Source organism: Dama dama, chromosome 25, assembly GCF_033118175.1.
Source record: "Dama dama isolate Ldn47 chromosome 25, ASM3311817v1, whole genome shotgun sequence".
Taxonomy (NCBI): domain Eukaryota; kingdom Metazoa; phylum Chordata; class Mammalia; order Artiodactyla; family Cervidae; genus Dama; species Dama dama.
Genome location: NC_083705.1, coordinates 26,277,140 through 26,291,031, shown reverse-complemented (window position 1 = coordinate 26,291,031; position 13,892 = coordinate 26,277,140). Strand labels below are relative to the sequence as shown.

Genomic DNA, 13,892 nt, shown 5'->3' with positions numbered 1-13,892 from the left:
CCACCAGTGGGAAATATTGGGCTGGAAGTAGACAGCTGGTTGAAAACCTTCACCAGGATTGCATCTGCCTATGGGCCACAACCAACATGGGCCTCCTCCTTTGATTTGTTACTCATGGAAGGAAGCCTTTTCTCCACTGTGATAGATATCTTGTGAGTTCTGATGCTTCAACATTTAAAGATTAAAGTCTGCTTAAATATTTTTCCTAGCCTGTGTGGATGGATTTGGAAAGGAGCAGTAGGCCAAGTAAGGAGAAACATCTAAGTCTGCTGTTTCATTCTTCTGGGCCATTGGTGTCACCTGCCTCAGACTGGTACCTGTCAAGGGTCTTACTCATCAGTAGGGTCATTGAGACCCTAGGAAGGCAGTATTTGAGGTACTAAACTAGAAATGTTATAAATTTCTAACCAAGTAAGTTTTATTTAACTTTCCAATGTGTAGGGACACCCTATATGTAGAGGAAAGGGAAATTACATCCAAATAAAAACAAAAGAAAATCCTTTCCTCTTAATGATTCTGACCAGAACCATTCTTTATCAGGATGGTTACAAAATGATGATTTTCCATCTCTTACAGTTACTGCACATATCCTGTTTGGCACTGTGGTAAGCAAGAGTGTTTTAATCTCAATTTGTTTACTTATTCATCTGTTTATCTATATTTTTAGTGGTTTGGCTTTATGGATTCCATTCCTTTTCAGTGGTATATAGTTCTTATGCATTTTGGTCTCAGAAGCTCCTTAAACTCTTAAAAATTATTGAAAGAGCTTTGTTTGTAAGGTATGTATTTAATATTTATTGTATTGAAACTAAAATGGAATTTTAAAAGTATGTAATAATTCATTAAAAATAACCCTAATAAATCCATTACATATTTATGGAAATAATATATTTTGATCAGAAATAACTATACTTTCCAAAACAGAAACATTTACAGAAAAGAGTAGCATTGCTTTGTTTTATATGCAAATCCTCCTAATGTGTGACTTAATAAAAGACAGGTGGATTTTTCATATCTGTTTCCTCATTCAGTGTGTTACTATATCACATATCATGTAACCTCTGGAAAACTCCATTGTACATTCATGAAAAAATTAAAAAAGGAAAATAATGTCTTAGCATTATTAAAACAGATTTAGCCTCAGAGACGCCCTAAAAGGGTCATAGGCACCCTGCAGATCTCCCTTTGACACTTTGACAATTGCTGGTCTGTAATTCCTAGATTATTTTGGTGTTCAGATTGTCCCAAATTTAGCCAGTGTCTGCACCTTCAAGCTGGCTCTTAAGTCCTTGTGACAGGCCCCTATTATCATCATTTTTTTAAACTCTTGTTTTTTTGGCATAGCAAGGTGTTCCAGGCTCCCCTTGAATTCACCCTGCCCTAGGCCTGAAATCAACCATTTTTCTGAGGAATCCTGATTTCTTTTGATGGTTGATGGCATGGAGACCAAGATTTGAGCACTAGGAATCCTTATTGCTACTAAGGCCTTTGCTTTTAGGCTCTTTCTGCAAATAGAACCAGAAAAATGTATACATGTATATGTGAAAATACATGTGTCTGTGTACAAATACATGTCTAGCTTATTTATCATAAGTAGCCAGTATCTCGAGTTTCAATCTGACCCCTGGTCTTTTTTGCCTTTTCCCATTGCATGTCTGTATATCATTCCACAATGAGAACCCTGGCTTCCAGTAACATTAATACATATACACATTTGCTGAATCATGTATCTAGAGTAGTTTCAGAATTGCCTTACCCATACCACTACAGAAAACAAAGATACTATGTTCAAGATGTATCTGCAGGTCTTTTCCTGCCCAAGACTTAGGGTACGTATGCAAATACCTTGTCCATAAGTTACCTGCTCTAGTTCTTTCTTTTCTTTTCCCCATTCAATGTGGTTGTGTTTTTAGTCTGAAATAAATTTGGGATTATTTGTTTCAGCTCGCTTTCATTTCCTTTCACATCTGTGTTTATTTAATTTTTTGAATATATAGAACATAAGCATGTTGTCAAACTTATTCAAAAGTATATACTCAGACAAGTACCACTCCCTTACTAGTTCTAAGATCTTTGCCGCCTTCTTTCAAACCTAACCTAAGATTGTACATGACATAGGATTTTTTGCAATGAAGAGTAAACGCAATCCAAACAATGCTTCAGTGTTCATTGGCCATTTCCTACCCATAGTAATTTCTTACTGGTATATTGATTCCTATGCCCTGTATCAACATATGTGCCACTGGGCCTGTCTCTCCAGACTGATGTTCAAGATGACTTCAGAAGGTACAAAGACAACCATTACATTTTAAAGATACTTATCTATTTTTTGTATGTTTGAACACTATACAACTAGTATATTAAATCAGTGATTTTCTGGGGTTTTTTGGGAGGAGGTGGGGTAAAGTAAAAGTGAATACTGAAGAATAAAGCAAGTCAAAATTAAAGAAAAATATTAGGGAATTAATACCAAAAAGTGTGGCCAAAATTGCAAAGCAGGCACTTTGAACGAGTGAAGTTTAGGGCTCTCTACTCTAGCTCTTCTTTGCCTTGTCTGTGTCCAGGGTCCTTATACTCTGTGCCAGAAACCCAGTAGAACAGATGAAATCTTTTACCTAAACCCATCATCTACCTGATACCAAAGAATCATGCCTTTTTTCTTCTTTTTAACTAAATGGATTCCATATTTTTTAAAACAAAGTTTTAAGTTTGGGAAACAATACTTTGGGCTTCCCAGGTTGCGTTAGTGATAAAGAACCCACCTATTGAAAGATGCAAGTTCAGTCCCTGGGTCGGGAAGATCTCCTGGAGGAGAGCATGGCAACCCACTCCAGTATTCTTGCCTGGAGAATCCCATGGACAGAGGAACCAGGCGGGCTACAGTCCACAGGGTCTCAAAGAGTCAGACACAACTGAGGCAGCTTAGCACAACACTATTACTCACACAGACTCTAAATCCGTATACCACTGACCACTATTGATCCACCTAAACGCAGACTTTTGACTATTTTAATTTAATACTGTTTAATATTAAGTAAAATATAGTATTAATTATATTGTTTTACTTAATATTCATGGAGTATACCACTGTTGATTGTTTATTGTTGTATTAGGCCTTATTAAACCCTTACATACATTAGATTTAATGTCTTTGTTATTAAGTTAATTTTTAAATGTAAATTAGATCATAAAATTGGACACTTGAGTAAGTACTTATATTTACTCCATTTACTAGATGGAATTTTTTTTGCTATGATACGTAGGATTGTCTTTACAACTCTTGTATGAAAACATATTAGAATGAGTAAGTGTTCAATTTGTGCATAATTTGTTACTAAGTACAAAGCATAAGTCTTATTCCCAGTTCATAGTTGTACAAGTAGCATTTATTCTAAAGAATGGAGTAGTCTTAAAACAGTTTATATGAGGGGGAAAACCCATATCTGGTTACTAAGAGTGTATGCAATAAATTAAAGGCCTTATTTTGTATTGTTGAAGGTGTGTATATATATTTCATAAACCTTTGATGTCAATCTATTATCAGCGACTAATTCATGAATTACTCTTCTTGTCTTTCCATATACACATCAATAGATATGACTTTTGATTTTAAAATTCTTAAGATAGGTTAAATGAGGTTTATAAACTCGAGGGTAGGAAATGTATAGATATACATGTATATGCATTTAGTGGTGTTGCTGTGAATGGTAGACCTCTCCATTCGCTCCTCGTATGCTCAATTTTATTGATGGACACTTAAAACCTTATAGAACATATATGTACTTTCAGAAGCCCATCTGTTAGCATTTTGTATTTTAGGCGATAATTTTCTGTGCTGTTATTGCTAAAAAGACATACTTCCATCTTAGTATTAAGTTAGGGACTATATGAAGGCACAGGTACTTGGACTCTCAAACGTTTTGAAAATTGTCATGTAAACATACTTCAGTAAATTTAGTCTATGCTAAATTTATGGTAACTCTTGTTATACAAGTAGCATTTTAGTAAAAATATATGTATATATGTTGAACTTCTGCTATGAGAGTAATGCATCTGTCATTGTTATAGGTTCCTTTTACCCTAATTCTTCTCCCTATAGCCTGGGAGCTTTACTACTGATCCCTTGTCCTACTGTGTGTTTATTAGGTAAGATAAGATAAGCAAAAGGTAAGTCCTCTTGGAGAACCTCAGGATTAAATCAGCCTGATTAAATGAGTCCGTAATAAAATGCAGAGATTCCTTGACCTCATCTCAGAGTTTTTAGTCATTAATGGCTTTTCTATGAAATCCTAACCTTTCACTTACTATTACTAAATAAAACTAGCCACTCAGTAATCTTAGGCTTCCCTTTTGCAGTTCCCTATCTCCTGCACAGTCACTCCTAGAAGTTTCCTTATCTATAATTAAAAAAAAAAAATTTTTTTTTGGCTGCTCCTTATGGGATGTGGGATCTTAGTTCCCGTATAAGGGATGGAACATGTGCCCCCTGCATTGGGAGCATGGAGTCTTAGCCACTGGACCAGCAGGGAAAGTCTTGAAAGAATTTTTTAATTGGTAGAATTTCATGTCATATAGGAGAGAGATTTGCAGGGAACAAAGTCAATTCCTTGAATTATGTCACCTAGTCTGTTTGGATTAGTGTCAGGTTGGCCTAGGAGTGGGAAGAGAAAGTAGTATTTTGCAAGGCCCAGATTTCTCTCCCTGACTGGTTTGATCATTGTTAAGCCATACTCCTCCCCTCATTATCTACCAGTGTCTTCTCTCTTTTAACTTGCATTGCCTGAAATAGTCAGGAACACTTGTTAATTGTTGGGATGTAGAAAATTACCTGGTTTCTTTGGGATCAAAGTTTCAATGACAAATGTGTTTTGAGACCATCATTTTGATAAAGTTGTTTCAAAAGGATATAATCAGGAGTTTTTGTTTATTGACATATAGTTGTTTTACAATATTGTGTTAGTTTCAAGTATATAGCAAAATGATTCAGATGCATATACACACACACATGCACATATATATAAATACACACACAGAGACACACATATATATACACACACACACACATACTTTTCAGATTGTTTTCCATTATAGGTTATCATAAGATATTGAATATTGTTCCCTGTGCTATACAGTAAATCCTTGCTGCTTATCTGTTTTATGTATAGTAGTTTATTCCTATTAATTCCATAGTCCTAATTAATTCCTCACTTTCCTCCCATTCCCCTTTGGTCACCATAAGTTTATTTTCTATGTCTGTGAGTCTTTCTGTATTGAAAATAAGTTCATTTGTATTATTGTTTAGATTTCATGTATAAGTAATATATAATATTTGTCTTTCTGTGACTTAATTTAGTATGATAATCTTTAGGTCCATCCAGGTTGCTTCAAATGGCAATATTTTTTATGACCAAGTAATATTCCACAGTGTAGTGTATTTCACACTACATCTCCTTTATCCATTCATCTTCTGATAGACACTTATGTTGCTTCCATAGCTTGGCTGTTGTAAATAGTGTGCTGTGAACATGGGGTACATTGATCTTTTGAAATTAGAGTTTTCATCTTTTCCAGATATATGCCCAGGAGTGGGATTGCTGGATAATTTGATAACTCTGTTTTTAGTTTTTTAAGGAACCCCCATATTATTTTCCATAGTGGGGCCAAAAATGTTGATTACCTTAGGCAGTAGCAGAAGTCTCTGAAATCTCTCCTATGTATAATTGCAGGGTGTGAAAGACTTAAACACTTTTTTGTTAATAAAAATGTTTTTTAATTGACCTAAAAATTAATTGGTTTCTCTTTTTCTATACACAAAACCTAGACTTATTCTGCCAAAATTACTTTTTCATACTGTGGTAGGAAATTTAAAATTTCTGAAGTAGTTTTAGTGACAGTAGTAGTAGTGACATTGTACAGGAAACAGGGATCAAGACCATCCGCAAGAAAAAGAAATGCAAAAAGCAAAATGGCTGACTGAGGAGGCCTTACAAATAGCTGTGAAAAGAAGAGAAGCGAAAAGCAAAGGAGAAAAGGAAAGATACGCCCATTTGAATGCAGAGTTCCAAAGAATAGCCAGGAGAGATATGAAAGCCTTCCTCAGCGATCAATGCAAAGAAACAGAGGAAAACAATAGAAAAGGAAAGACTAGAGATCTCTTCAAGAAAATTAGAGATACCAAGGGAACATATCATGCAAAGGTGGGCTCAATAAAGGACAGAAATGGTATGGACCTAACAGAAGCAGAGGATGTTAAGAAGAGGTGGCAAGAATACACAGAAGAACTGTACAAAAAAGATCTTCACGACCCAGATAATCACAATGGTGTGATCCCTCACCTAGAGCCAGACATCCTGGAATGTGAAGTCAAGTGGGCCTTAGGAAGCATCACTATGAACAAAGCTAGTAGAGGTGATGGAATTCCAGTTGAGCTATTTCAAATCCTGAAAGATGATGCTGTGAAAGTGCTGCACTCAATATGCCAGCAAATTTGGAAAACTCAGCAGTGGCCACAGGACTGGAAAAGGTCAGTTTTCATTCCAGTCCCAAAGAAAGGCAATGCCAAAGAATGCTCAAACTACCGCACAATTGCACTCATCTCACACACTAGTAAAGTAATGCTCAAAATTCTCCAAGCCAGGCTTCAGCAATACATGAACCGTGAACTTCCAGATGTTCAAGCTGGTTTTAGAAAAGGCAGAGGAACCAGAGATCAAATTGCCAACATCCACTGGAGCATCAAAAAAGCAAGAAAGTTCCAGAAAAACATCTATTTCTTCTTTATTGACTATGCCAAAGCCTTTGTGTGGATCACAATAAACTGTGGAAAATTCTGAAAGAGATGGGAATACCAGACCACCTGACCTGTCTCCTGAGAAACCTGTATGCAGGTCAGGAAGCAACAGTTAGAACTGGACATGGCAGACTGGTTCCAAAGAGGAAAAGGAGTATGTCAAGGCTCTATATTGTCACACTACTTATTTAACTTATATGCAGAGTACATCATGAGAAACACTGGGCTGGAAGAAGCACAAGTTGGAATCAAGATTGCCGGGAGAAATATCAATAACCTCAGATGTGCAGATGACACCACCCTTATGGCAGAAAGTGAAGAACTAAAGAGCCTCTTGATGAAAGTGAAAGAGGAGAGTGAAAAAGTTGGCTTAAAGCTCAACATTCAGAAAACTAAGATCGTGGCATCTGTTCCCATCATTTCATGGCAAATAGATGGGGAAACAGTGTCAGACTTTCCTTTTTTGGGCTCCAAAATCACTGCAGATGGTGATTGCAGCCATGACAATAAAAGATGCTTACTCCTTGGAAGGAAAGTTGTGACCAACCTAGACAGCATATTAAAAAGCAGAGACATTACTTTGCCAACAAAGGTCCATCTAGTCAAGGCTATGGTTTTTCCAGTGGTCATGTATGGATGTGAGAGTTGGACCATAAAGAAAGCTGAGCGCCAAAGAATTGATGCTTTTGAACTGTGGTGTTGGAGGACTCTTGAGAGTCCCTTGGACTGCAAGGAGATCCAGCCAGTCTATCCTTAAGGAGATCAGTCCTGGGTGTTCACTGGAAGGACTGATGTTGAAGCTGAAACTCCAATACTTTGGCCACCTGATGCGAAGAGCTGACTCATTGGAAAAAACCCTGATGCTGGGAAAGATTGAGGGCAGGAGGAGAAGGGGACGACAGAGGATGAGATGGTTGGATGGCATCACCGACTCAATGGACATGAGTTTGGGTAAACTCCGGGAGTTGGTGATGGACAGGGAGACCTGGCGTGCTGCGGTTAATGGGGTCACAAAGAGTTCGACACAACTAAGCGACTGAACTGAACTGAAGTAGTTTAGAAACTGCTTTTTCTGATATACCTAATTCTAAATGAAATCTCTTCTTTTTCCTGTTAATTCTCTTATTGTAGGAGGAAGTGTCGGAGAAAGCAATGGCACCCCACTCAAGTACTTTTGCCTGGAAAATCCCATGGACGGAGGAGCCTGGTAGGCTGTGGTCCATGGGGTCACACAGAGTCAGACACGACTGAAGTGACTTAGCAGCAGCAGCAGCAGGAGGAAGTGTGCAATATCTAAAGAGAAAATACTTCTTTTAGTAGCAACTGTGTCATGTGCTATGCTCTTAGCCGCTCGGTAGTGTTCAACTCTTTGCGATCCCTGGGATGTAATCTTCCAGACTCCTCTGTCCATGACGATTTTCCAGGCAAGAATACTGGAGTGGGTTGCCATGCCCTCCTCCAGGGGATCTTCCCAACCCAGGGATTGAACTCAGATCTCCCGCATTGCAAGCGGATTCTTCACCATCTGAGCCACCAGGGAAGCCCAGGAATACTGAAATGGTTAACCTATCCCTTCGCCAGGAGATCTTCCTGACCGAGGAATCGAAACAGGGTCTCCTGCGTTGCAGATGGATTCTTTACCAGCTGAGCTACCAGGAAAGTTCTGACTGTGCCATGGGTTCTTTTAAAAATGTAATACTCACTTTTGTCTTACAGGACAAACTATTCGAGAGAAAAGAATTGTAGAAGCAGCAAATAAAAGAGAAATAGACTATGAAGTGGGGGATATCCCAACAGAATGGGAAGGTAAGTTTCTGCTTTTAGTTGTAACTTCTGGAAAGCAAATTATTTATATATAAAATCATTAAGAACGTGCATAATTTCATGTTTATTCTCTTTGCAAAAACTTTTGCAATCTGAATTGATGAAACTTTTTTTAAGCTTTTGTATTTCTTTGAAAGTTGTGATGGTGTCACATTTCAGGAAGGGAACAGTGAGAACTCTGAAGCATTAGCAGAGCTCAGACTAGCGTGAGGGGAGCAAAGCTCCGTATATGCAGAATTGAAGGAGGCACCATTTTTGTATGCTGGTCCTAAACTTGCCAGCCTCATGATTTGAATTCTGTTTCTGTTTCATTCTCTGTCCATGTGAATTTCTTCCCAGGTGGCTCAGTGGTAAAGAATCCACTTGCCAAGCAGGAGACACAGGTTTGATTCCTGGGTTGGGAAGATACCCTGGAGAAGGAAATGGCAACACAGTCCAGTATTCTTGCCTGGAAAGTCCCATGGACAGAGGAGCTGGGTGGGCTACAGTCCATGGACCTGCAAAGAGTCAGGTACAGCTTAATGACTAAACAACAACCCACATGAACATGGGAAAGTAACTCATACTTCTCAGACTTAGTTTCCTCTTTTCTAAATTGTGGATAATACTTGTTTTAAATGCCATTTAGAATATTTGTTCAACTTAACAATTAGTTGCCCCCATGTTTAGAGAACGATGGACACTTGATCCCTGTCAGTACTCAGAATTAAGGTGAAAAATCAGAGAAAGAGCAAAATAATAGCAGTGTTTCCATATGACTGGGAATAGTAACTTATGAACTTGGTAGCCTTTGGGGGACTATCTTCAATCCACCCCTTGACCTTTGTTACAGAAAAAAACCTCTTTATCTCCTAAGAAGAAAATGGAAACCAGTCTGCAAAGAGAAGAACAATTAACCCTTGAACAACACAGGTTTTGTTTTTGTTTTTGCTTTTGTTTGTTTTTCTTGAACAACACAGGTTTGAAATAGGTCCACTTAGACACAGATTTTTTTCAGTAAGTTCGTGCTATGGCATTACGTGATCATTGGTTGGTTTATTCTGCTGATGCAGAACTGCAGATATGGAAATCTGACTGCAAAGTTATAGGTGGATTTTTAACTGCAAGGAAGTCAGTGCTCCTAACCCTGCGTGTAGAAAGACAGAATATTTCCTAGGTTTCCAGCAACTTTCCAGTTCCCAGTTCCATTTCTTTCTGAATGATGTTCAGCTGCAAGTTTGCCTTTGAGTTCTGTGTTATAAATTTTCCGTTTTTCTTTATTAGTTCTTAACCTAGTGCTTGGCACATAGTAAGTGCTCAGTAAGTATATATTGAATACTTAAAACTCTTGCTTGTTATCTGCAGCTAAAGAAAACTTAACTAAAATACCAGTTGTGTTCAGTTGCTCAGTCATGTCTGACTCTTTGCAACCCCATGAACTGCTGCCCTTCAGGCTCCTCTATCCATGGAATTTTCCAGGCAAGAATACTGGAGTGGGTTGCCATTTCCTACTCCAGGGGATCTTCCCCACTCAGGGATCGAACCTGCAACTCCTTTGTCTCCTGCATTGCAGGCAGATTCTTTACCACTGAGCCACCTGGGAAGCCCCATGCCTATCTTTTATATCACTTAACATTTGCCAAGTGTTTACTTGTATACCTGGTATTATGCCATTGCTTTAAATCATTATATATATAGCACACTATATATGCTCAGTCACTCAGTTGTGTCCAACTCTCTGCGACCCCAGGGACTGTATGTAGCCCACCAGGCTCCTGTGTCCATGGGATTCTCCAGGCAAGAATACTGGAGTGGGTTGCCATTGCCTTCTCCAGGGACTCTTCCTGACCCAGGGATCAAACCTGTGTCTCCTGTGTTTCTTGCATTGGCAGGCAGGTTCTTTACCACTATAATCCTATGAGGTAGCCATGGCAGTTTTACCCATTTAATCTAAGTTCTAGAAATATTAGATAAATTGCCTGGGTAATACAGCTATGCACAGTAAGCAGTCAGCCCTTTGTTTTCTAGTGGGTTTAGTATAATACCTTACACATGGTAGCTATCGTCATTGAGTTATTTTTATGTCAGCATGTAAGTGTAAATATGTCCCTGGAAATATCTTTTCTATTTTTCCTTATTAACTATGAAAATAGTAGAACTATGAGAAGAGAACTTAAAAACAGGCTTTTTGAAGAAATATAGAATATAAACTGGCAACTTCTAGGGGTAATTGAGCTTTCTTATTTTAATAGATTCCAGTGTTATAAGCTACATTTGAAATTCTCAGATGATGCCTCCCACCTTCCTATAGTGAACCTATTTTTAATCATTTTTCCAATAATAATATAGAATTAAAATGTTTATAGAAATAAAGAAATAGGTAATGACTCATTTTTAAGTGTTTGAGACTTTCAGAAAATCAGAATGAAATTCTGATGCTTTTTATGCGTTTGTCCTGATCTAGTAATTCAGCATAACTGTCCTGTGGCTCATACCCTTAAAATATATGTATCATCTAAGTGCTGAAACAAAAATTATTTTTATAGTGTTACATATCAATTACATGTAAAAAATACGAACTCCATGAGTGAAGTGAGTTAGAAAGAGAAAGAGAAATATTGTATTCTAACACATATATGAAATCTAGAAAAATGGTACTGAAGAATTTATTTACAGGGCAGCAATGGAGAAACAGACATAGAGAATAGACTTATGGACATGGGGAGAGGGGAGGAGAGGGTGAGATGTATGGAAAGAGTAACATGGAAACTTACATCACCATATGTAAAATAGATAGCCAACGGGAACTTGCTGTGTGGCTTAGGAAACTCCAACAGGGGCTCTGTATCAACCTAGAGGGGTGGGATGGGGAGGGAGATAGGAGGGAGGTTCAAAAGCAAGGGGATATGTATATATATACCTATGGCTGATTCATGTTGAGGTTTGACAGAAAACAACAAAATTCTGTAAAGCAATTATCCTTCAATAAAAAAATTAAAAAAATAAAACTCCATGCCATGAAAAAGTAAAGTAAAATATAAATATATACACAAAACACTGTATACAGGAAAGAAAAGAGAAAAAACTTAAATAACGTCAACCCCAAATGAATCTAAAGTATTTTCAGGTCCAAATGAATATTATGTTTAATTATTAGTAGTAGAGTACAGGTTCCCACAAGCTGCATTTTCTGCCACAATATGTGTTAAACGGTTCAACCTTTTCATCTGTTTATATACTGAACATCTATTGAAGGTCTCTGAATTCATGACGTTTACATTCTGGAGTGGGAAACAATAAACCAGATAAATAACTACATGGTATGTTATTGGCCCCAGAAAATAAATCTGATAAGGGAGTAGGGAGTGTTGGGGAGGGTTTTGCAGTTTTAAGTAGTTTTTAGAAATGGCCTTGTTGAGAACTTGGCTTTTGAATAAAGGCAGAGGAAGAAGCTGGTCATGCTGATAAGTAGCAGAGGAGCATTCCTGGAGAACCAGGGCTGAAGCCCTGAGGCAGGAGCACGCTCTGGTTTTTAAGGAACAGCATGGAAACCAGTGTGGCTGGTAGCAGGTGAGGTTAGAAAAGCAATAGGATGCCCAGTCTTGCAGTCCTTTTGTAAGGACTCTGGCTTTTACTCTGAGATTGGAAGGCAGTGGAAGGTTTGAAAAGAGTACTCTTATACTCTGAGTTACATTTAACAGGATCACTGTGGCTGCTGCATTGCAGAGAGACTGGCAGGGGAGGGGGGCGGCACATAAGCAAACCTTAGAGACAGGATGCCCTTGAAATAATTCAGGCAAGAGCTGACTGTGGCATGGACCAGAGTAACAGTGTGAGTGGAAAGAAGTAGTTGCTTTCTGGATCTCTTGTAAAAGTAAAGCCAGTGAGATTTGCTGACACATTGGATGTGGAAAGTGAGAGAACAGTCAGTGCTGACTTAAACTTTTGGACCTCATCTGAGAAAGGGCAGTTGCTGTTGATTGAATGGGGCAAGACTGGGAGGAGCAAATTTGTGAGAAGAAACTAAATCAGTTTTGAAAATGAAGCTTGAGATAACTGTTAGATATCCAGGTACAGATATTAAGTTGTATATAAGAATTTAGTGGAAAAGTTTGGACTGGCAATAAAACGTGAAGTTGACCGCATATAAATGGTAATGAAAAGCCAGGAGATAGGATGAGATCACAGCAGATATATGTAAATAGAAAGTGAGAAGTTCATAGAGTATGACCTAGCAATCCCACTGCTGGCCACATATCTGGACAAAAACATAAAAATACCCTAATGTTCATTTCAGTACTATTTGCAATAACTACGACATGGAAGCAACCTAAGTGTCCATCAACAGATGTATGGATAAGGAAGATGTGGTTAAAAAGAAAGAGGATGTGGTACAATGGAATACTACTCAGCCATAAAACGAGCAAAATATGCCATTTGCAGCAAGATGAATGGGATTATCATACTCATCTCAAGATGAATGAGATTATCATACTAAGTGAAGTGAGTCAAAGACAAACATCATATAATATTGCTTATATTTGGAATCTAAAAATATAGTACAAACAGACTTATTTACAAAACAGAAATAGTGCCACAGATGTAGAAAACAAATTTATGGTTAAGAAAGGCCAAAGAGGAGGTGGAGGGATAAATTAGGCATTTGGGATTAACGTATACACACTGTGTGTATGTGTGCACGTGCTCAGTCATGTCTGACTCTTTGCACCCCTGTGGTCTGTAGCCCACTGGGTTTCTCTGTCCATGGGGTTTCCCAGGCAAGGATACTGGAGTAGGTTGCCATGCCCTCCTCCAGGCGATCTTCCTTATCCAGGGATTGAGCCTGCATCTCTTGTATTTCCTGCATTGGCAGGCAGATTCTTTACCACTAGTAGTGGGAAGCCCATATACACACTACTATGTATATAAAATAGATAACTAATAGGGACCTAGTATATAGCAAAGGGAACTCTACTCAATATTCTGTAATAACCTATTAATACATGGGAAAATAATCTAAAAAGAATGGATATATGTGTATGTATAACTGAACACCTGAAGTTCACTTTTCACCTGAAACTGACAACCTTGTAAATCAACTATTGTTGTTGTTGTTTAGTCACTGAGTCTTGGCCGACTCTTTTGTGACCCCATGGACTGTAGCCCACCAGGTTCCTCTGTCCATGGGATTCTGCAGACAAGAAAGACAAGAATACTGGAGTGGGTTGCCATTTCCTTCTCCGGAGATCTTCCTGACTCAGGGATCAAATCTGTGTCTCACAAATTCCTTACCTTTGAG

The 13,892-nt window shown here is 38.2% G+C and overlaps 1 protein-coding gene across 3 annotated transcripts in view; it reads left to right on the top strand.

Annotated features, from left to right (window-relative positions):
* NDUFAF2 (NADH:ubiquinone oxidoreductase complex assembly factor 2) overlaps positions 1–13,892 on the top strand; it is a 160,276-nt gene that overhangs the window by 82,595 nt on the left and 63,789 nt on the right. For all 3 annotated transcript variants that reach the window (XM_061129737.1, XM_061129736.1, XM_061129735.1), the window contains exon 2: positions 8,507–8,596. In XM_061129737.1, coding sequence (XP_060985720.1) covers positions 8,507–8,596 — 90 coding nt within the window. The remainder of the gene's footprint in view (positions 1–8,506; positions 8,597–13,892) is intronic.